Below are 25406 nucleotides of genomic sequence, written 5' to 3' on the forward strand. Positions count from 1 at the left end.
GTGAACTTCAGCACAGGTACAAAGACTCTTTTTTTTCATACTGTACAAAGAATCAAGAAAGATATTTGTTTAAATGAATGAAGTATTGACTTTAATACACTGATATACTGTACATTAAACAATACTAAATACTAGATCACCTACACATCAGTTAAGTTGAGGTTTCTTCCATGCAAAAAGTTACATTTAGATGTTAACAAGGAATATAACTTTGTAAGCTTTCTAATTGAATGTATTGAAGGCAAAGATATTTAACACAGTGAGAACTGCTACTATTTGCTATCTGCTACTATAAAAAACGTGGTAAAAGTTATTCTTTAAAAAAAAAACATTACAATTACAAAATAATTATATCTACAGCCAAATACACACAAACACACCGCTTTCATAAATAACACACTTGTTCTGCAATAATATGTTTTATGTTTCCTGTAATTTGTGTTAGGAAAGGACATGCCTGAAAGACACAACATTTTCTCCTTCTCTGAGGGTCAAGAAGAACATCCAAGAGGAACATTAAAAGCTGATGTTATGAGATTTAAGACCAGTACAGGACATTCACTAAGAAACTACTTTTATTGTGAAAACAGTCAGTTGATCGAATGCACCTATTTCCACATCTACACTCCATCAGCTGATTATTTCTATTTGCCTCACTTTATGAGCTTCACATCACCTGTGCCTTGTACTGCAGAGTTTGCAACGTCACAAATAAATGGGGCCAATCTTCAGTTAGATGTGAATGTGTAATCTAACATTTTCAGTGAGAATAATGGACGAAAGGAGTGCCAATACAAATTATTGAAATGTGAACCAAAACTGAATCAAACATGTTTTAAATAAAAAGCACATATGGACAGAAGGTGTAAACCTATTAAATGTATAAGTAAACACATTTAGTCAAATAACGTGACAGACTAGGCCTGTGCAGTTGGTATCAGCTTTGCCCAGCATGGGCTCCTCCATCAGGCCTGGTCCTCCTCGCTGAGGAAAGACCCTCAGTCCTCTCCAAACCAACAGACAGGACGTCCATCACACGGAGGTTTCTCCCTGAAGTCTCTGCTGCTCTCTGGACACCACGCTGTCTCAATCCGTCAACACTGAATATGAGAGGGTGAAAATGAAAATAATAAATGCTTTAGACAATAAGAAACAAAATTGACTGTTGAGTTGCTCATTTTTTTTTAGATTGTCAATACTATTACTGTATAACTAATATCTCAGGTTAAGAGGCACATTCAAATAAAGATTGGTCTTTAAATACATTTTGTCTTTTGAATTGTTTGTCTAAAGTCAAGGATCTAGAACTGGTACTTAGTCTGGTTATTATGCTGTTTGGAGGAGGCCTCACAGGTAAGAGCACTAACTAGCTACCATCACATGTACCTTAGCTTGACTTAAATGTATTAAACGTATAATTAAGTGATATCAAAATATAAATAACTAATGTCATGCAAACATTAATATTTGCTTGATTCCAGTGTTGAATTTAGCACAATTGCATACAAACATTAATGGATTTTAAGATTCTGAAGTATTATGCTAAAAACTCAATAACTTAGATTATTATTTATAGTTTTGCTGAATAGTTTCATGTCCGCTTACCTTAGAAACGTAAAATGCGACGGCAGTGTGCAGATGGGGAGCATGTTAGCTTAGCTTGGTAGCTTCAGCTAGCTCTGGAACTTCCAGCTCGGTGGCAGCAGGTCCCGCCTCCTCTGTGCCAGGACACCCCATCTAGTCACTCCGAGAGAATCAGGGCAATCTGATGTAGAGTTTCAAAATAAAAGACCTTTGAAGTCTCATATGAGCTATCGTCCTTCGGTTTTTAGATAAGAGTAAAATAAAAACTATCCAGTATCAAATCAGAGCTATCGTCCTTCTGTTTGTATCCAACAGTTAAAATGTTCGAATTACATTGAACCAGAATTGTCCCCTTTTTTTCTTTAACAGTGAAGAAAATTGGATCTGTTAATGATATATTGATGGCAAAACTCAAAATGTCCCCGGTTTAATTTTGAAAATCTGGCCACCTTATCTTAACCTGATATATTAGTTATACAGTAATAGTATTGACAATCTAAAAAAACTGAGCAACTCTACAGTCAACTTTGTTTCTTATTGTCTAAAGCATTTATTATTTTCATTTTTCCCCCTCTCATATTCAGTGTGGACGGATTGAGACAGCGTGGTGTCCAGAGAGCAGCAGAGACTTCAGGGAGAAACCTCCGTGTGATGGACGTCCTGTCTGTTGGTTTGGAGAGGACTGAGGGTCTTTCCTCAGCGAGGAGGACCAGGCCTGATGGAGGAGCCCATGCTGGGCAAAGCTGATACCAACTGCACAGCCCTAGTCTGTCACTTTATTTGACTAAATGTGTTTATTTATACATTTAATAGGTTTACACCTTCTGTCCATATGTGCTTTTTATTTAAAACATTTGATTACGTTTTGGTTCACATTTCAATAATTTGTATTTGACTCCTTTCGTCCATTATTCTTACTGAAAATGTTAGATTACACATTCACATCTGACTGAAGATTGGCCCCATTTATTTGTGACGTTGCAAACTCTGCGGTACAAGGCACAAGTGATGTGAAGCTCATAAAGCGAGGCACATAGAAATAATCAGCTGATGGAGTGTAGATGTGGAAATAGCTGCATTCGATCAGCTGACTGTTTTCACAATAAAAGTAGTCTCTTAGTGAACTGGTCTTAAAATCTCATAACATCAGCTTTTAATGTTCCTCTTGGATGTTCTTCTTGACCCTCAGAGAAGGAGAAAATGTCATGTCTTTCAGGCATGTCCTTTCCTAACAAAAATTACAGGAAACATAAAGCATATTATTGCAGAACAAGTGTGTTATTTATGAAAGCAGTGTGTTTGTGTGTTTAGGGGCTGTTGATATAATTATATTGTAATTGTAATGTCTTTTATTTATTTCAACAGTGAGCTACAAAGACGATCAGATTATGAATGAACAGTATGAAGTTCATCAACATTGAAATATATGTTATTATCAAAATAATATTTAACTGTTATCAAAACGTAGTGCAACTGTCGAAGCTTGCTCTGTTGTCTCACAGAAAGAATAACTTTTACCACGTTTTTTACAGACAATATTGAGAGATAAATAGTAGCAGTTCTCACTATGTGTTAAATATCTTTGCCTTCAATACATTAAATTAGAAAGCTGACAAAGTCATATTGCTTGTTAAGGCAAGGCAAGTTTATTTATATAGCACTTTTCAACACAAGGTAATTCAAAGTGCTTTACAAAAAACGAAAGACATTAAGAAAATGGCATTTAAAATCAGTCATTAAAAATAAAAGCTAATAAAATAAACATAAAAAGAAAAAATACATGGATACAAGTTAAAGTGCAGTCTAAGATATGAATAGTTAAATTAAAAGCAGCGACAAAAAGAAAAGTCTTCAGCCTGGATTTAAAAGTAGTAAGAGTTGCAGCTGACCTGCAGGTTTCTGGGAGTTTGTTCCAGATGTTTGGAGCATAATAACTGAACGCTGCTTTACCATGTTTAGTTCTGACTCTGGGGACAGAAAGCTGACCAGTCCCTGAAGACCTGAGAGATCTGGATGGTTCATAATTTAGCAGGAGGTCAGAAATGTATTTTGGGCCTAAACCATTCAGTGCTTTATAAACCAGCAGCAGTATTTTTAAATCTATTCTTTGACACACAGGAAGCCAGTGTAAATACTTCAGAACAGGAGTGATGTGATCCACTTTCTTAGTGTTAGTGAGGACTCGAGCAGTGGCGTTCTGAATCAGCTGCAGCTTTCTAATATATTTTTTAGTGAGACCTGTGAAGACACCATTTCAGTAGTCCAGTCTACTGAAGATAAACGCATGGACACATTTTTCCAAATCCTGCTGTGACATTAGTCTTTTAATCCTCGATATAATAATAATAATAATCCTTATATTTATTATAGCGCTTTATCAAAGACTCTCAAAGCGCTTTACAAATACACATTACACATACAGATCATACATGTAATGGTCATCTACTGTGGACAATACCCACAGGAGCAAATTCGGGTGAAGTGTCTTGCCCAAGGACACAACGGCCTGACGCAGTGGGGCGGGAGCGGGTTTCGAACTGGAGTTCCCCAACGCCCCCTTGATCTGATGATCAAACACACAGACCACTGTGCCACCCTTACTTCAAGATATGTTCTTTAGGTGATAGTAGGCTGATTTAGTAACTGTTTTAATGTGACTGTTGAAACTCAGGTCAGAGTCCATGACTACACCTAGATTTCTGGCTTTATCTGTTGTTTTGAACATTGCAGGCTGAAGCTCAGCGCTAACTTTTATACGTTCTGCCTTGGCTCCAAAAACCATTACCTCAGTTTTATCTTTGTTTAATTAGAGAAAGTTCTGACACATCCAGTCATTGATTTGTTCAATGCACTTATTCAGTGTTTGAATTGGAGCATAGTCTCCTGGTGAAATTGTTGCGTACATTTGTGTGTCATCCGCATAGCTATGGTAACTTATTTTGTTGTTTTTCATTATCTGAGCCAGTGGTAGCATGTAGACGTTAAAGAGAAGAGGCCCCAAGATGGAGCCTTGAGGTACCCCACAACATTAACGTTAACATCTAAATGTAACTCTTTGCATGGAAAAAACCCTCAACTTAACTGATGTGTAGGTGATCTAGTATTTAGTATTGTTTAATGGAATGTATATCAGTGTATTAAAGTCAATACTTCATTTATTTAAACCAATATCTTTCTTGATTCTTTGTACAGTATGAAAAAAAAGAGTCTTTGTAACTGTGCTGAAGTTCACTGCTGTGAGGAGTCCAGTTATGTCTCTCACTCTCTGGTCCAGCCTGTCTGCATCACCTGGACACCTTAAACAAACAGATATATGTAAAGTACCATGTGTACAAACAATATAACTGATTCTCTTCTGTTGAACATGTTGGATTGTGTATTGTCCGAGTCAGGGTCGTTTTTATTTTACTGTAACTTTGGAAGTTCTGTTACCAATGCTTACTGTTTATTTGATACCAATTTTGTAATGCAATTAATATAAACAACAAGGTTTGGGTTCGTTCTTCAGATGACTGTGACGTTAACGTGTAAGCTCAATAATGAACTCCAGCTCAACCAACCATGTTGTAATATCCAAGTAATCATCTTGAAGTATGACATTAATAATTGTAATATACACACATCTTATTGTGAGGTTGATTTCCCATACACTACTTCAACATTAGCTTGTCTGCATACTTGAGCATCGCCAATTTAAATTAACCTTAGCGATGCATACAGTTCCTACCTACATAATAAAATATCTCTCCGTTACAAGGATGACCTTATTTTATCAACCTCAAACAGAAGCCGTTTGTTCTACAGTATTATCCCACTTAACACTTGTCTATTTTGTTTTAACCTTTATATATACAGTCTATGATTTTAATTTGGAGGCTACGATTAGCATCGTTATCACCGATGTAGCTACCACTCGCTTACACGCTAACCCAAGCCTTAACATTCATTACGTAGATTATTTATGTGTTAATGATTTTAAAGTACTTGAATTTCACTTACCGCAAAACCGCATTCATGCACCATCTGTTTCAACCACAGAGCGAGTCACAATAGTCCGATATATAAGCATGAAGAACAAACAAACACGGCCGGGGTCAAGTTGTGTTCCCTGGATGAACTGAGCAGGCAGAGTGCCTGTAGCTTCACGGAGCAGCTAGCAGAGAGACAAGAAGCTAGCAGCAGCAGCAGTCACTTGACAGAGCCGTCACTCAATGTGACCACGCCCTAATTTATGCAAACACTTTAAGACCTAATATAAATAAAAGGGTCGTGTTAGAAAACAATTCACTCACAAATCCATAATCATGAAGGTGGAATTCAACTATATTCATAATATGTATTGCAGCCAGGGGTAGAAACATGTTTTTTTCTGCTGTAAAGTTGGGCATTTTAACATGGGGGTCTATGGAAATCGCTCCTTTCTGCAGTCATCGCCTATCGGCCAATATATGGACTGCAGTGTGTGGCACTTCCGTATTGGCGTCCCGGCTCTTCCCCAGAGTTTGCCGCTTGGTCTGTACACACAAACTGGAAGATTGACAATAAAGTTGACTTTGAATATAATGCATATTGTTTTTTTTATTAAAAGGTGCCCAATATCTTAAATACAGATAACAATCTTGCATATGTATATGAAGTTGTTATATATCTTTTTTATAATGTGCATATGGCAGAACATACAGTGCGTCATATTTACTGTCTTTCTTAGTAGCATCAAAATCAAAACCTTAAAATATAGTAGAAGGGGTGATTTGAGGTTTTCAAGAACAAAGTTACTACATGACTGAAAAAAACAATGTCATGCAGTGTATTTATGCCCTTGAATGATCTTTAAACAACACTTTATTGTACACTAAGGGACACGTATCAATGAGAGTAAACACACAGTAAACAATGCTGGTTATTGATGTCTGCAGAGATCAAGGCATTGCTTAAATCATCCATGTTGAAACCTTAATAAACTGATTAGTGTGTCATAAGTGCAGAAATGAACTACAGTTCGATTGTGTACAGTTACTGAGCTATAAACACAATGAAGGTAAATTGCAATCTACTGTAATTTGTAGGTTTACGGGTTAATCGTAAAATGATTTCCTGTTGTTAGATCGCTAAGCTGTAACAGACATACAGGGTAAGAAGGGGCAGGTCAAATAGGATTTTCTTCTCCCTGCTCCTTTCCAACATGCACTATAAAAAAAAAAAAACCAGTATAAGTTTACATGTTTTGTAAAGTGTACATGTTTTGTTTTAAAATAACTGCCATGTGTGGAATAAACTAATACATAATTGTTTAAAGTGGACCTATCATGCAATTTTTAGGCAATAGCATAGGTCTCGGATATATAAAAATATATAAAAAAATGTCTATGAAGTGTTTTGCTCAAAATACCAAACGGATTACCCATTCTAGCCATGCCTCATATCCCTCTATTTCACTTCCTGTTTCAAAAGTGCTGATTTGGGGTATAAAGCTTTGATAATAAAAAGGGAGGGGGCTGAGCTCATGCGGGACCCGGCAGCTACTGTCTAAACTAAATACTGCCGTGATGAAACGCCATATCATGGATTATCATGGATTATTTCTGAAACAGTATGGAGCTCAAAGGCTTTCTCTCTTGCCGGTTATACCACAAGGGGAGTTCCTTTTTATTTCCTGCTTCTTCACACACATGCCCTCCAGTACAGGTTAGCTCTGAGTGTTAGTGATGCTAATGTGAACACCGACCATATTACGCCCAAAACAGGTTCTGATAGCAACGTTTCTGATAGGGCCGCTAGCCTACATTTCCGATATTACGTCATATCGGACGCAAATCTGGATCAGCTCCGTTAATCCCCGTTTTTAGAGATTTGGGTACGTAGGAAAAGAGAGAGGGTTATATTTTCTGACGCTGCGTGAGTTCCCCAACACACCGGGGACACATATTTATGTGTAAAAGTGCATTGTGCATGATAGGTCCCCTTTAGAAAGCAAAACGTTTGCTCGTGCAAAGATGTTGGCACACATTTGATTGTATGGAGGTTTTTTTCATAAAGGGAGATGGCGTTAGACATTTAAAGCTTAATTCAAAATCCTTAATAGAACATTTTATGTAAATAAAGCAGTGACAACATGCATTAGGTCTTCTTTAGACAGTTTAAGCGCCACGTACCGCAGTAGGTGTAGATGAGCTTGGAGTCCATGAATCGGACCTTGAGGTTGTGCAGCACGGCCGGCTCGTGGAGGTAGCTGAGCGCTGTGAGGTCGTTCTCTCCCACCAGGATGTCGGGGTTTCGCAGGTAAGGCAGGTTCTTCGTCTTGGGGTCGAGTTTGTGCTCGATGTTCTGAAGATGACCAAGAAAACATAGCAGAACAGGAGTTATAGCAGCAAATCACAATGAAATAATAAAACAAAAGATGGTGAATCTTAAAAAAAGGTAAAGGCAACGAATATACGTCCAAGCTTGAGCATTTAATGTCTAGACTGATGAAATACATTTTCTGGGTACAATTAAGTATTTAGGCTTGGATTAGCTTAGTTTGTAGTGAATTTGGTTAGCCTTAAGGTATTTTATAGATATACAGTGGGGCAAAAAAGTATTTAGTCAGCCACCAATTGTGCAAGTTCTCCCACTTAAAAAGATGAGGCCTGTAATTGTCATCCTAGGTATACCTCAACTATGAGAGACAAAATGAGAAAAAAAATAAAATCCAGAAAATCACATTTTTAAAGAATTTATTTGCAAATTATGGTGGAAAATAAGTATTTGGTCAATAACAAAAGTTCATCTCAAAACTTTGTTATATACCCTTTGTTGGCAATGACAGAGGTCAAACGTTTTCTGTAAGTCTTCACAAGGTTTTCACACACTGTTGCTGGTATTTTGGCCCATTCCTCCATGCAGATCTCCTCTAGAGCAGTGATGTTTTGGGCCCGTCGCTGGGCAACACAGACTTTCAACTCCCTTCAAAGATTTTCTATGGGGTTGAGATCTGGAGACTGGCTAGGCCACTCCAGGACCTTGAAATGCTTCTTACGAAGCCACTCCTTCGTTGCCCGGGCGGTGTGTTTGGGATCATTGTCATGCTGAAAGACCCAGCCACGTTTCATCTTCAATGCCCTTGCTGATGGAAGGAGGTTGTCACTCAAAATCTCACGATACATGGCCCCATTCATTCTGTCCTTTACACGGATCAGTCGTCCTGGTCCCTTTGCAGACAAACAGCCCCAAAGCATGATGTTTCCACCCCCATGTTTCACAGTAGGTATGGTGTTCTTTGGATGCAACTCAGCATTCTTTCTCCTCCAAACACGTCTAGTTGAGTTTTTACCAAAAAGTTCTATTTTGGTTTCATCTGACCATATGACATTCTCCCAATCCTCTTCTGGATCATCTAAATGCTCTCTAGCAAACTTCAGACGGGCCTAGACATGTACTGGCTTAAGCAGGGGGACACGTCTGGCACTGCAGGATTTGAGTCCCTGGCGGCGTAGTGCGTTACTGATGGTAGCCTTTGTTACTTTGGTCCCAGCTCTCTGCAGGTCATTGACTAGGTCCCCCCCGTGTGATTCTGGGATTTTTTCTCACCGTTCTTGTGATCATTTTGACCCCACGGGGTAAGATCTTGCGTGGAGCCCCAGATCGAGGGAGATTATCAGTGGTCTTGTATGTCTTCCATTTTCTAATAATTGCTCCCACAGTTGATTTCTTCACACCAAGCTGCTTACCTATTGCAGATTCAGTCTTCCCAGCCTCTACAATTTTGTTTCTGGTGTCCTTTGACAGCTCTTTGGTCTTGGCCATAGTGGAGTTTGGAGTGTGACTGTTTGAGGTTGCGGACAGGTGTCTTTTATACTGATAACGAGTTGAAACAGGTGCCATTAATACAGTTAACAAGTGGAGGACAGAGGAGGCTCTTAAAGAAGAAGTTACAGGTCTGTGAGAGCCAGACATCTTGTTTGTTTGTAGGTGACCAAATACTTATTTTACCGAGGAATTTACCAATTAATTCATTAAAAATCCTACAATGTGATTTCCTGGATTCTTTCCCCCCATTCTGTCCCTCATAGTTGAAGTGTACCTAGGATGAAAATTACAGGCCTCTCTCATATTTTTAAGTGGGACAACTTGCACAATTGGTGGCTGACTAAATACTTTTTTGCCCCACTGTATATAGAGGATAGCCATATCAAACAGCAATGTACCATGAATAGCCCTCAATCGCCATGTTATTTGTTGATTTTCTCAACACTTGGTCTTCTTACGTTGCCAGCAGACACCGTTACATGTTTATACTCAAATGATGAGAGAAACATGCCTTCATATTGTTAAAGCCAAAAGTGAAAAGGTTAATTCCACAACATAATCTTAAATCAAGTCCTGCGATAAAATCCATTGAGTGATTTATTCTGGAAACTCCTTTACTGTTGCAGTTTTAATTATCATTAACCGAAATCCACACCCACTATGTATTAATACGGTTTTTCATGCATTTGTACTCAAAATGTCATGAGACTGGCTTCTGATTTGGCATGGCTCTGCAGCAAAACCACCAGTCGCTCAAAAGCTGTTATTGTACTAATCTTGTTTTCAGTTTTGACGGCAGCTCTTTACCAAAGCACAACGATAAGGGCATTAAGACGGCACAATCAGCTAAATCTGTTCTTTTATGAATTAAATCATTTGATTCTTAATCTGCACAATAATCAGCAAAAAATCCACAATGTGAGACAAGCATAACAATCCTAAATTGTTTTGTTTCGCTATTCAAAGACATAATTTGCCTAAAGGTTGTGGTATGACTTGTCTCCATCCTGTGAGGGCTTGAGCTTTCTGGCTGCTGCAGGCCTACTGAGACATGTGACGTCTACCATAGCAACCCAGATAACCTTGAGTTATTCAAACAATCCTTTATCTCAGCTCTGCCTGGAGTGGCACCACTTATTCCTTGGTTCATGTCCTTACTTTTTCACCCAATATCATCTAGAATGGATAACAATTTTGCATGACATTAAACCAGAACCAGAATCGTCAGACTTATTAAACAAAGAGCAAAAGACCAAATTATCAGACATGATTTAGCTTTGGGCTACTAAATACAGACTATACTAAGGCTATATGACGTGGGATATTATTAAACTGTTCTATCATCAGATCATTATTACACTTTATGTAGTAGTTTGTGGAAGTCATTCGTAGAGAAGGGAGGCATTTAGCTGCTAACTAGCTTTAGCCAAGTAGCATGCAGTACCAGCAGTCTAGGCTTTAGCTGTTGCTAGGCCACACTACTGTACAACTGATGTAGTCATAAAAACATTGAAATATAGCAAAAGCCCGTTGTCGATTTACGAGGATAACAGTCCCAGTGATTAATTACAGTCCAGGAGCTGCTGCTCGAAGTTTTCAGAGAAGAGAAATAGATTTTAAAAAAGCAGAAAAAAGGTGAGCAGAAGCAAGAGCGTCTGCACTGTAAGAAAGCAGGAAGCAACTTTAGCTGTACTTCTGTATATCTGATTGTTTATTTTATCTTATCTTACTCTAAAGCACATTTCCACTAAGGGATAAATAAAGCATTTCTTATTCTGATTCTCCAGACATCTTGCGGAGTTCATGGCGGAAAACGGTTGTACAGTTGCACCGATGTTGCTAGCTACTAGGGATGCTCCGATCGCCAATTTCGGGGCCGATCGCCGGAATCAGTATCGGACGATACCGATCGCCGACCCGATCGAGTGGGCGGGGCCTAAATGGAAGTTTTACATCACTTTAAATCTTCCATTTAAAGTGATGTTTAAACTCAGTTAATGGGACTCATTCACTGGAGCTTCCACAAACAACAATCAACTTAATTATTACATTCAAATGATGTACATTATTCAAGTTTACATTCACTTTGGATAAGAACACGGGAGACATGAACGGAAGCTCTCTCTTTTCCTCTCTCCCTCTCTCCCCCCTCTCTCTCTCCTGACAGCCTGTCAGTATCTCATGCACCTCACTGATCCAGTAAAGAGTGACCCGACAGTGAAGAATACGTATATTTATAATAACTAGTTTAGCTAGTTCCAGAGGTAGATAAAATAGCCAAGTGTGTTAGGTCTAACTCTTGTGTGTTTCGCTCCACTTACCGGTCCGGCGGGCGGAGCTGCAGGGTTTCTGCTTCACACACACGTTGCATAGCACTATTTTACTGTCTTTTTCGGACACCTTAAAATAATGCCAGACCGGTGAAGCCATTTTGGCGAGCTTGTTTTGCCGCACACAGAGAAAAGTGTCATATATTTGACGTCATGCGATCGGCTCTCGCGATCGGCATGTGTAGAGAGCACCGATCGATCGGTAGAGAGTGAGTATCGGCCGATCTCGATCGGAGCATCCCTACTAGCTACATTGACATATGGTCACATGATTAAAGGAGCAATATGGCAAATAGTCTTGCTGGCAACATGCTTTCATTATCAGTTGTGCTGTGTGCCGGAAGCTGTTTGTATTCTAAACTGCAGAGTTAAATGTACTGCTCTACATTTGAAATGCTCCTTCGGGCATCTTTGAAAGCAGGTCTCATTTGTGGAGAGTGCTAATGGTAAAACCAATAACCGCTAATGAGAGCCAGCACTTTGAAGTGTCTTTGAGGCGGAGACAGAGAGAGAGACAGAGGAGGCAACAAAAAGAGAGAAAAATCATGAAGAGGGAGAGAGTCCTCACAGTTCCATCCTCCAGCATGAGCTGCAGGGAGGTGTCGCCATTTCTGTAGTCTTCGGTCAGCTCAGCAGACTTCCACACCTCCTCTGCATCGGGGACCCACACCCGAGCGCGCTGAAACACAAGGGGAGGAAAGAGACGATAGAAGATTAGGATTTTATCGTACAATGGCAAGGCACGTTTATTCATATAGCACCTTTCAACTCAAAGTGCTTTACAAAAATGAAAGACATTAAGAAAATGGCATTTAAACAGTCACAGGGTCTATGCAGGAATCCTGAAGTCAAATGTAAGACCTTTTAAGACCCTTTCCATACATTTTAAGACCTCATCGCCACTTTGAGTTTTAACCGGTTACCTTGGCGACACACTTTACCTCACATTGACTATATACAGTATTGATTGTCCTTCCTCCTTATCTTCCAACCATTTGGACGCAGACTTGCATTTCCCCATAACGATGTTGTTTAACAACCGGCGTAAACGGACCTTCGCACGCTATCACGCAGTGAGCGTGCGACGTCCTGTTCAGATGACGTCAAACCCAACGGGATGCCATAAATAAACTACACACTACACACCTACACAATGAGTACATTCAGTCAGACTGTAGAATACAACCTCGTTGGACAATTCATATACTTATTGATACAAGTTACAAAATGTAATACCTTGGAAAATGCCGTTTTTAATAGCCTTAATTTTCGCTAATTTGATTTATCAACTTTTAATACTTTTTAAGACCCCGCGGACACCCCGAGTCATTAAAAAGCAAAGATAATAAAATAAACATTAAAGTCAGTACAAAGGTTGCGTTAGAATTTATGATTGTCGTCATCTTGATGGACAGGGTTGTCAAATTGTCTTCATAATGGATGTATTATAATTTATAATACATTTAAAGATAAAGCATATGTTATTGCATTTAGTGTGCATGTTTTAAGAAGGTAATATAGAGACAGAAATGCTTAATATGAAGGTTTTTTCCTGCAATGGAAGCAAGGCCACTAGAAACAGTCTTCCTATCCACACAAATGTAAACAATGCAATTTTACAAATTAGTTTTTGCATCTTTTCCTCACATGAACGACTTCTTATGGCTTCCATTTTGTTCTGATGGCTCAACCAGACGGCATTTGAGGAATACAAATTATAACAAGAGCTAGGCGTTGCTGACATCTTACATTACCAACCAAATCTTTATATTTAGTTCAGCACATACACTAACAGCTTGTATTCTTAGACACTCCCACATACGGTATATAAAACCATCTGATAAAGTATCGGACGTCCCTGTGCAACGAACCCGCTGCCCCTGGACTCCCAAGTAGGTTAGAGTAAATATTTTATTGACTCGGTTTGCTCCATCTCATTTCAGCAAAAAGCAATAGTGTTGAATGTGCTTTTTGGTTTTGTCTCGTTACCCTGTGTCAAATGTGCTTATTAGTTTTTCTTACATTAAGTGACCCTCATGCCGTTTGAGCTTTAAGTTGAGTTTGATCATTTCACTTTTAGAAAATCGCATCTATTTCAATGAAATATGAGGACACTCCAGTCGACTTTGGTCATCACATAAAAATGAGCATTGAATTCAATCTAGTCTAGCCAAAATATGACCTTGTTTCCTTCTCCCAAGCCCCCCCTGTCATTTAGATAAGTAATCTAAACTGACTCCTGGTATGGCACACACCGCACATCACAGGACACACAAGTGCTGCATTGATTGATGCATTTATTGTTGTAGCTACCTTGTAATTTATTTACAACAATACATCATGGTAATATAGTCACACAGAGCTGGTGATAGGGCTGCTCAATTAATCATATTTTAATCGCGATTACGGCTTGCAACGATTAAGAAAACAACGTAATTGAAATAAAACAATTATTTTTTTATTATTATTACTTCAAGTTTTTCTCCAATAAATGGATGTTTTCAAAGTCAATGAATAATCGCATTTAATAATCGCAATTACAATTATTGACCCAAATAATCGAGATTATGATTTTTGCCATAATCGAGCAGCCCTAGCTGGTGAAGGACATCGTTGCTGCCTCATCATTTTCCCAGCTCAGTCATGGTACAAAAGGTCATAACGAACATGTTTAGTGATAGTATTCAGTAATGAAATTGACACTGCTTTTAAAAGATGGCACACAGGACTTCCTTACGTCAGTATGACCTCAGAGAAAACACTGGCTCCAATGCGTTCACAGTCATGAGCTCATGGCTGGTAACAATCAGTTAAGTCGTGGGAACAGACCGTTGGACAGAACGAGGACTGAGGAATGCAGTTGTGGACAGTTCACTATAAAACTGCTTCAGACCTTACAGGCTTGTGACTGGAGGCAACCAGCTGATCGCAGACATGTGGAAAAACAGTGATGAACACTGGCAGTCACATGGCTGAGGAATCCAGCTCACAAACCGACTGGAAAGGGTGTTGTAGTTTGAAGAGAATTGAGAAAAAAAACAACAATGTGACCTTAAAAACCCGAGGCCTGCATGTGGGTGCAGGCTCCTGTCGTAAAGAAACAAAACAAAGGTTGTCTTACAGTAAATCTGATTTCACATAAAAGGCAAAGATAAGCGGAAATTAAATAAAAAGGTATTTTAACAGATTCTGGTCCAGTTTGTTTTCCAGTAGCAATGGTTTTAACCCCTTAACATGAATGTGTGTTGAGTAATACACACACACACACACACACACACACACACACACACACACACACACACACACACACACACACACACACACACACACACACACACACACACACACACACACACACACACACACACACACACACACACACACACACACACACACACACACACACACACACACACACACACACACACACACACACACACACACACACACACACACACTTATAATATCACATTATACCATCGAGGCGATAGCAGATAAAATGTCCTCCCTCTCTTCAAATCTTTGTCAAAGTATATTCAGGACAGAGTAGAAAGACTAAAATCAAACCCACATTCACACACTGCCCAAAATCCCTACAGGGGTTAATCTCTCAAACTTTACGTGTTGTAATCTCAACATGGATGAGGATTATACCGTAGAGAAGACTGATTTATTTTAAATACGAGTGAATTATGAACACTCACAGTGAACTACTTTCACAGGACTATCTGAAGGACACTTTTTAAAAATACCTCAGAAGACGCAGGGAGAGGATCTGGTTCATTTGTTCTGCTGCTTCAGTACCGATCATCTGAATCATGACATCATGGTCACACACACTTTGCCCTCCCTCTCTCTCTCCCTCCGTCTTTCTCTCTCTCTCTCTCTCTCTCATCATAATGAAGGGTGGTGGTGTATTATAGCAGCTACAGCCTCTCCCAACAGTGTGTAGAGGTCTTTTTGTTTTGCTGATACAAATATTTTGACACTTTTTTGAAACTGAACACTATCAACAAATCCTTCCATTTCTATTTGTCACATGTCAATACATATTAGAGCTGGAGAATATGACCCACACTTTCGATCCCGATAGGTCATTTCAGAAATACATATTGACATATTTTACTACTGTATATAGCCTGTTTTCTGATGATTCAATAGATAAATAGTCTATATTGACGCATTTCCACTGCAGGGCCTCGCACGGCTTAGTACGGTATAGTTAGGCCAGAATCACTTTATGCTGCGTTTCCATTACAGTTTAGGAACTGGGGCAGTAACTATAGTAACGCAGTGTGGAGCCGTGACGTCATCTTCAATGCGAACCACAAAACCAACATCAGCCGCTAGCTCTTACGGCCCCTACACACGGCGGCGTGCGTTGACGCTTCTGCCCATTCACTTTGAATGGGGTGACGTCACGCTTCGCCGAACTGCATTGTGGGAGCAAAGCGTAGCTTTTCTCGCGGTGCTCGCTGCAAAAGTAGAGCAATGTTCTACTTTTGAAGCTTTGACGGAAGCGTCAGCCAATCGAATCATATGCCAGTACAAGCTCTAGCCAATCAAACTGCTGCTTGTGTGTCCGGGGCGGTGTGTGTCCGGGGCAGGAGATTCAGGGGATTGGTTGTTGGTCTAGCTTCAGACATGCCCGCCGGCAAGCGACAATGCACGCCGCCGCGTGGAGGGGCCGTTAGCACTCATCTGTTCAGAAACTAGACAAAAGTTAAACAATTGCAAACAAACCACAGACTGCCTGTGTCATGGCGAATACAGTCGCTGGTTTATTTATGTCTGTAGGCCGTTGTTGTGAGTGTGGACTGTCGGAGCATAATCAACGTTAGCTTAGCCGATCTCCATTTAGACAACACGGATTTTAAAAGGTTTTTCGCCTGCCGTCTGTCTGCAGACTTGTCAAAGCATTAATTCATGGTTTTTACTAACCGGTATCAGTATGTTGTTACTTCGGCATCATTTTGAAACGTGTATTACAATTACATCACGGTAAAATATGTTCATTTTGTTGTAGTTGTAGCCACTCACGTCACTAGTTTAGCATACTCAGCCTGGTTGTTGGCCCGGAAAGAACCACGATTTTGGAGAGCCAGAAAAACTGTGAAAAAGTACCCGTTAGCCGGAACTACCCCTAGTGGAAACGCAACCAAAAATGGGCCGGGTTTGGCACGGCACGCTTAAACCGCGCTGCAGTGGAAATGCGCCTTTCGACAGCACATTGTAAATACAAATGTTGTATTCTCTTGTGTAACTGAAACACATGATATATGAAGAGTAATTTATCTTTCAAAAAACAAACTTTAGTGCATTATTTAGACAAATGTATTTCACAGCTATTCACTGACTATGGTTACATGCACACACATTCAATTAATAAGAATAAGATTGATTTAACAGAGTTTGATCAGATTGTTGGATACCTTTTAGTAAGTGTGCTTGCTTTAATTATTTTAGACCATGTTATTGTGTATTATACTATATTGATAAATAGTTTCATCACAATAATATTGTATTAAAAAGACCTTGGTTGCTGATTGGCTAATGGTTACTCAAGCCAAAACATCGTTATGACATCATAAAGTGACCAAAATCTGATCAGCCCATTTTCAGACAGGTTTTTATATAAATGGATCAGGACAAAAACTGAGAGAATCTTTTTTTCCTGAAACTTTCAGAATCTCTTTCCACAGAGGGGACACATGTTGATGAATACAAGACGTGAAAAGTGGATTTTGCACGATAGGTGACCTTTAAATAAAACCTTAATAACAATAGCGTTAAGGATATTTCTCCAAAAGCACCTATATAGAATATTTACTGACATTGAATGAGACATTAAACGGTGTACTTGGTAGGACTACTGGACTATGTAATTGCGATACTGTAATACCAGCACCTTGTTGACATCTACCTGGACCCATCTTCATTTTCTATATAAAAACATTTGGACTATCTATGTTGTAAATGAATTATCTTTTTAATTCATATACATGACACCTACTGTACGTCTGGGCGTCATGGGGTAGGACCCAAAGTATAGAATGCGTTGTATTCTGTAAAAACTGTAAAGCTCCAAGAATTTTTTGATATTTGGCTGTATGGATTACATTTAATTGCCTGTATCTAAATTACACTAAATATGTTTTTTTCTTTTCTGCAGTGCGATTTCTTGTGAATTATTAGCTGGCACATGATATCTGCAATTAGCTTAAACCAGCTGATAGTCAGTTAATGTTGGCCTATTTGTCTACGTTTCTGCCACCACTGTGTGCAAGGATGCGTTCTTTCGCCCTTATTTTTTATAATGTACACTGATAATGCAGGAGCATGCAAGACAACAGCCACCTGGTTAAATTCTCTGATGGTACCGCCCTCTTTTCCCTCCTTAGCGGTTCAGAATCAGGCCACGAGTGTCCTCTAACTGATTTTATTTCCTGGTGTGACGACAGTTTTCTGGATTGAAATGTCTCTAAAACCCAGGAATTAGACGTCACAAGGATGTTCCTAAGGAGTGCATCATACACAATGACAAGGTTGAAATTGTCCCATCATACAAATACTTGGGCACCATTTTCGATGACCACCTCAAATTTGATGTGAATACTGAGTGTGTTGTGAAGCGGGGTCAACAGAGAATGCACCTTCTTCGCAAACTGAACTCTTTCTCTGTCAGGCCTTTCATTCTGTGTCGTTTTTACCAAGCATTCGTTGAGAGCCTTATTTGTTTTCTTTTATCTGCTGGTTCCATAGCCTTACACTGAAAGACAGGAACAGCCTGAACAGCATTGTTAAAACCTGCTCTAAGATCATCGGCGTGAAATAGAGAGACTTCAATTCCTTCTGGCCTCTCCAGGTCATGTTCTTTCACATGAATTTCGTCTGTTGCCATCAGGGCGTAGATATGCTCTACCTGCTCTTAAATGGTAAATGGACTGTACTTATATAGCGCTTTATCCAGTCTTTAAGACCCCTTCAAAGCGCTTTACATACTACATGTCATTCACCCCCATTCATACAGAGCAGTGTATATTACTCTAGGACCTAACATTCACACACCGTTGGCCATCGGGAGCAACTCAGGGTTAAGTATCTTGCCCAAGCACACATCGACATGTTGACTACATGGGCTGGGATCGAACCCACAACCTTCTGGTTGAAAGACGACCGCACTCCCTCGCAGCCACAGTCGCTTAAGACTAATCGCTTTGCAAAATCATTCATCCCTTCTGCACTCAAACTTTTAACTTCATTATTTATTTATGATTGTGATGCTATGAACTATTTATCATGTAAATTGGAATGATCCACATCTGTGCTCCCGGGTGTGTTTTCTTCCTGCATGTTCCTGCCTGTGTTCATGACGTAAGCTGCTCATAACCAATTGCCCCTTGCGGGATTAATAAAGTTGTTGATTGATGTGTTTTTCTGCTAGTCAGTTGCAGTCACAGAAAAACAAACGCATAAGAAAGACAAAGATTATGTATATGCGTTTGACAAAAACAATATAATATATGACAAAAGTCAAATATTCCTATCCTAGTGAGAACAATATGATTGTCCTTGAGTCAATAGATTCAATTAAAACAATGGAATCAACATTCGAATGCACGATAATTATTTGAATAAGCAGTTTAATTTGCCCGTAATCAGCCCGTTTTCATTTATCACAGCGGCTGTCACCTCCAGCTGGAAGAAGCTAATTGTGGTTGTTTGTTCATTAAATGGTGATCAAATATAATCTAATGCATTTCTTTGTTTTCTTGAAACAAAGAAAAAGTGGTAATTAGGGAAACATTCACTGACAATAAACAAAATGATTCAGGAAAGACATTTTGTTGCTCCCAACTACTCTCTTTGAATATTTTGAGACCATTTAAATTATCTCCACACCATGGTTTTGTTACTCCAAACTCTGCTGTGCTGCCGGATATAACGTTATTTAAAATGCTAGCAGCGTTCACAACGTGTCTAAATATATGAACATTTGACTCAACTTCAACTACTGTAGGTACATGTGCCTTTAACTTCATGGGGAACAAAATAGGGGTTAACTGTTAAATATATGCAACAACATAACCTCTGTGGCTGCAGTTCTCCATTACTCTTCCCATTTCCCCTTACAGTACATTGCTGGTTTGGTTTCGCCCTTTTGATCCCTACAGGACACCATCCCAACCTCCTAGCAACAGAGAGAGGAGATGGGAGACAGTTGGAGAGACAGAGAGGAGGGGAGGAGGAGGACCAGAGCTAAAAATAGTCAGAGCGAGTTTTGAGCAGCATCACACCTCACAGAGACATCACTGCGCTACCGAGCACTCTTTCTGATGCTCATAATTATCTACACACACCTTTTTGTCAAACATAATTATCAGGAACTAGTTAAGACTGAGGTGCTACGTGTGTCCAAAAGACAGACAGCATTATAATGCAGCTGCAGAGACTGTGAATAATATTTATAGACCAATAAATTCCCCTCGGTTCAGAAAACAGAGGAGATGAAGGATGAAACTCAACCACACACACACACACACACACACACACACACACACAAACAAACAAACTGACAGACATTTACACGGTTCAAGGACATATTGTAATCCTCCACAATGAAACCCAAGCTGGACAAGAGGAGCTTCTGAAAGCTGGAGAGAGAAATGTGAAGAGTCAGAGCGCTGCCTCTCCGTGGGACAAACAGAGGAACATGTTATTTGAGATAGACGAAGAGGAGCGAGGCTGAGGAAGAAGGTACCAAAGACGTCAGAGCATCAGTGATGTCAGAAGTCACATGACCAAAGTGTCTCTGCATTGAGCCCAACATATGCCGCATTGCACGAGTGTAAACACTGTCTGTTACTGAAGCTGTAGTTTGACAATCTTTCATTTCCTCTTTCTGTACCTCGGGGGGCGGGGGGATATTGCATTTGTATGTATTACCTTATTATTTGCCCTTTTGTTTGTTTGCTAACCATGTAAATCAAATCAAGTTTATTTATAAAGCACATTTTAAAACAACTTTCGGTCGCGCCAAAGTGCTGTACATGAATAAAAAATATACGGAACATATTGCAATTTGTAGCATTTAAGTTAAAAACAACAAATATAAAGGCAGACAGTTAAAATACAAAATGAAAAATGTAAAGCGGCCTTGGGGCCCTTTAAAGACGCTATACAAATGTAATCTATTATTATTATTATACTGATGTGAGGGTCACATGCTTCTATGTGATACATGTGTCTTGTTTTTAAATGTGCAAAACAAAAGAGAGGTTTAAAGAGAATAGTTGTTGAACAAAAAAAAGGACATATTACAAGTTGATTATGTTCAAAGATCAGAATTACAATATGACAAAGCAACACCTTCTTCCTCCATCTGCATCACTCGGTAACAGACGCTCGCATTTCACATAACTGGTGATGGTTTGAATGTATTCAGTGCGATCCCGCCTTTCAGCGTATATTTAATTGCTTTTCTTTAACTCGGGATGAAGCGCTTCAAGTGACAGCTTGGTTTTACACTAGATTAAAGACTTCCAGAAAGGACTCTTTACTGTAGACGAACGTATGGTAAAGGGAAGAAAGAGACGAATGATCACCGGTCAAAACATATTCAGCAGTGCTCGAGATATCCTGACTTCAAGCTCAAGCTCCAAAAACAATGGATACTACATTTTCCATATTCAAAGTCTTTTGAAAGACATGTTTTGTTGCTCAGTGATATGAAAGTATAATATTCTCTGACAAACTGCGGAATAATATCAATAACTAATATACCACCATTCAATAAAGCTTACTAAATATGATTTTGATCGGGAAGGTAATCTAAATGTTACACCTGTTACACTGGCCAGAGGGAATTTGAAGACATGGCAGATGGTTCCTTCGGTTTGATCATGTGTGAAAAGACTCGTTATATCTGAGATTCAGAAACTACTTTTGAACGATGCACAAACAAAAGATAGTGTTGGAAAACATTTAGTTTGTTATCTAGATATTTTGAGTGTCATAATGCCTCGCAATGATGTTCTGGTTTTGTAGTATATTTTCTAATGAAATATAAGCATCAAAAACCAAACAGAACCTATATGGATCATATTGAAGGACAACACCATCATTCTAGCAGCTATGTATTTAATGACACAATTCATTTTAATTCACATAATTAACACAAAGCTGACAGCAGGTCAGTTTGAAGCAGGGAAAGGCGGCTCTTGAGGGTACGAGGCAAGGCTGCTACTAATCCTGGTTTAACTGAGACAAAGGATCAGGCCATGATTAGGCTAACTAACACCGGCTAATCTTATTCCAGTAAACTACACCGAGATCTACTTGGATTTAAATATGGCGACAGATTGCCGTGACAAACACTTTAAATGACTAATTCTTGCCTGAAACAAAGACAGATACATGTATGGATGGACCTGTTCACATTAAGACACTATTAAACCAATTTCATTCATATGTGCTTGCCACACACCACAGCCAAATTCAAATAAGGAAAGGTAAGCTCAGCTGTTTCTATTGTTTACCGTAGAGTATTTTGGCCGATGCGGAAAAACTCTTATTTGTTTCAGATAATCTAATCTTTCCCTTTGCTACTGATTGTTCTGCAACACCACTGCAAGGACATTAGAGGAAGACTGGGATTTGGAAGTCTCAGTATTTGGGCCATTGGGATAGCATAGTGTGTGTGTACAGTATATATATATATATATATGCCAAAAATCAGCCCTGAACTCTCGACCGGCCCACTTTACCGCTAGTAAATTGTAACGGGGGGGAGGGGGTGCTATTGACTTATCCGACCCACCCACTTCAGTACCGGCCCATCGAGATTCGTCCCGATGGCCAGTCCGCCACTGGTGGGTGGTGTAGATGTGTTACCAGGGGGCGGAGCTTCAATGGCAAGTCTTTACAAATCTGCAGAAAGCCAACTCAGATTAAAGGAACCTCACCTTGCTAATACTGAGCTTTCACTCTTAGTTTGCATCCCGCTGTGATCCCGCTGAACCCTCCTGACGTTTCCTCCTGCTTACACTGCCAGGTCCTAAACAAATGCCTGTTTGCAGATCACTTGCATAAAACAATATTTCCTATTTCAACATGGTGTATGTGATTGCTGCAAGCTTTTCCATGTAGCTTGAGTTCCATTAAATCAAATGTCACTCCTCAGCTCTGTTGTGAAGAGAAGGTCTCAAGATGGACACCTCGTAGAAGTGAATCAAGTGGACTAGGCCTAGATTGGACCGGATCAAAATGTTCCAACATGGACTGGCAGAGACAGCTGCAGGGGTATGCGAGCGAAGTGTTTTGCTCACATATTCTCAGTAAGTCATTGAGATCCCAGACTGCAGAGGCCTCGTCACATGATTCCACTCATGTGAGGATCTGCTGCTTCTCTGCTCAGCTGGGCAGACCCAGCATGAAGCCAAGAAACAGAGACCTCAGTGCTGCTGGAGGATTTGTTCAGAAAGAAACTGGGAGAGTTTCATTCCACTCGATGATGATGATGATCCCTAACTCCTTGGCACTACTAGCGTGTCAATGTCCAGCGATGGTCAAAGATCAGGGACACGAAGACGGATCTCGGCATCTAATCCCATTACTTTAGTCTGTTCGAGTAGCGTAGTTCACTTCTGTGTTATGTTAGAGCGGGAGAGTCAGGGCTCAGCTGTGCTTTCATCTTACGTTTAAAGCAGACAGTAGGCGTGATCGTGTGATATGATCAAATAAAAAGATATACAAACAATACAACTGAATATAAGCTATGCTAACAAGCTAGTTAGAGACACTAGTTTCTTGTTTCTCTCAATTTCTGTTTGTTGCTGCTACATGAATATACAGTGCACAACATGCTAGAGCAAACAGCTGACCTTTGGGGGAAGGATTGATATGGCCCGGTGATCAAAGGGGTACTTGCAAGCTAAAGGCAGCTAACATTCCCGGGTGTAGGACTCCTTCCTGCACCACTTCACAGGAACACATAATGCTTCTCCAGCTAGTCACCAAGGTGTTGTCCTAAACCCACACATTGTCCTGCATCTATGAAAGGTGGGACAAACTATATCCAGTGATAACATTTTGATCTTAAATCAAGATTATTAAGTTACCAAAACACAGCTTGATCTAAAGCTAAATGAGTCGCTACTCTGTTGCTTTAACTGTTTTTCATTTACATAACTTTGTTTCTGCAGAAGGGTGTGTCCACAATTCAAGACCTTACCGATCTCTTATCAAATAACCACATATAGCTTAAAAAAGGGAAATAAGCTTCTCCTAAATAATACCAGACTGTTTAATTTCATTCAAAGTCCATGTTTTTAACATTCTTAGATATACACACCTAATCAATGAATGGGGGAATTGGATGCCATTTTGAAAGCTTGAAAAAAGCAAAAACTTACTTTTATAAACATACACTCCAACTCCCGGTTCATCTTGTTTCTTTATCAAGTCTGTCGCTCATACTGTGAGTCTGCTGGTTTATCTCCAGCCACACGCGCCTCAAGGCCAGACGCTGATCGAGCGCCGAGCTTCAGAGCTCACTGGTGGATGAAACCTTCCCAGTGTCTGAAGACACAAGCAGCGTTTAACAACGCCCCACAAAGACAGTTCCAGTGACAGATAATTGGCTATTGCTGCTGCCTATCAGACATCCTTTCTCAATCACATGAGTTGGGAGGCACACAAAACTCAGAGCATGAACACAAGACTTTCCCACACACCACTGACATGGCTCCAAATAAAAAATGATCTGACAGTCAAGTGGTCAAACCTTTAGGCTTGTTCCTATTCGCTGGATTAAAAGTGTCCTTGCTTTAGAGGAACACAAAACCAACTTGTACTCTCTAAACCTAGTTATTTCGGGGCGGTGGTGGCGAAGTCGATAGGGACTTGGCTTGGCAACTGGAAGGTCACCAGTTCAAGTCCCGGCAAGACCCTGAGCAAGGCACCGTTCCCTACACTGCTCCCCGTGCGCCGTTCAAAATGGCAGCACACAGCACACTGCTCCTAACACTAGGATGGGTCAAATGCAGAGAAACAATTTCCCCACGAGAAATTAATAAAAGACCATCTTATCTTATTTATTTCCAGGCTTCATTTACTTAAGGAGGCTGGTTCAAAACTGAAACAAACGTATTGAGGTAAGATTTGTTAAATCACAATAAATGATTCCTGCACCGTGACAGTGAACGGTCAGAATGAATATTTCAGCTGTAAACAGTCTGTTTTTGGACATGACGGCAATAACTACATGCCAGAGCATATACAACATGACTGCGCAATTACTTTAACCAGGTTACCTCAGTAATCTAATGCACATGCTGCCAAATAGAGCTGGGAAGACTAAAATGAACCGCAGTCACAGATAATGTCAAATGTTGAAGCCTGATGCAGTTGAAGTAACACCTGTAACCATAACGCGCCAATCTTGATGATTATGTTATAATATAGGGCTGTAAAATATGGCTTGTTTTCCATTCCTAGCTCCTATGAAGGTCTGCCATCATATGTTATGACACCTTGACCCGGAAAATATAAACATCCCAATTTGAATAAAGGGAATACTGAATGGAGCCATCGCAGAAAACCACTCGGCACTGCCTGACCTGAAACAGGCAAGCATGCTGTTTTTTGGAAACAGCCCAACAAGTGATGTAACAGCAGGTGTTTACTTTCCATCAGCTGCTCATC

General features: G+C 39.8%; 1 protein-coding gene across 1 annotated transcript in view; it reads right to left on the reverse strand.

The window, feature by feature from the left end:
* The window catches only part of myo5aa (myosin VAa), a 70611-nt gene that overhangs the window by 41250 nt on the left and 3955 nt on the right, over window positions 1–25406 (reverse strand). The window contains exons 2-3 of the mRNA XM_071202717.1: window positions 12271–12381; window positions 7737–7908 (exon numbers count right to left, since the gene is read on the reverse strand). Of these exons, the coding sequence (XP_071058818.1) occupies window positions 7737–7908; window positions 12271–12381 (283 nt within the window). The remainder of the gene's footprint in view (window positions 1–7736; window positions 7909–12270; window positions 12382–25406) is intronic.

This window comes from Pseudochaenichthys georgianus, chromosome 3 (genome assembly GCF_902827115.2).
Source record: "Pseudochaenichthys georgianus chromosome 3, fPseGeo1.2, whole genome shotgun sequence".
Lineage (NCBI taxonomy): Eukaryota > Metazoa > Chordata > Actinopteri > Perciformes > Channichthyidae > Pseudochaenichthys > Pseudochaenichthys georgianus.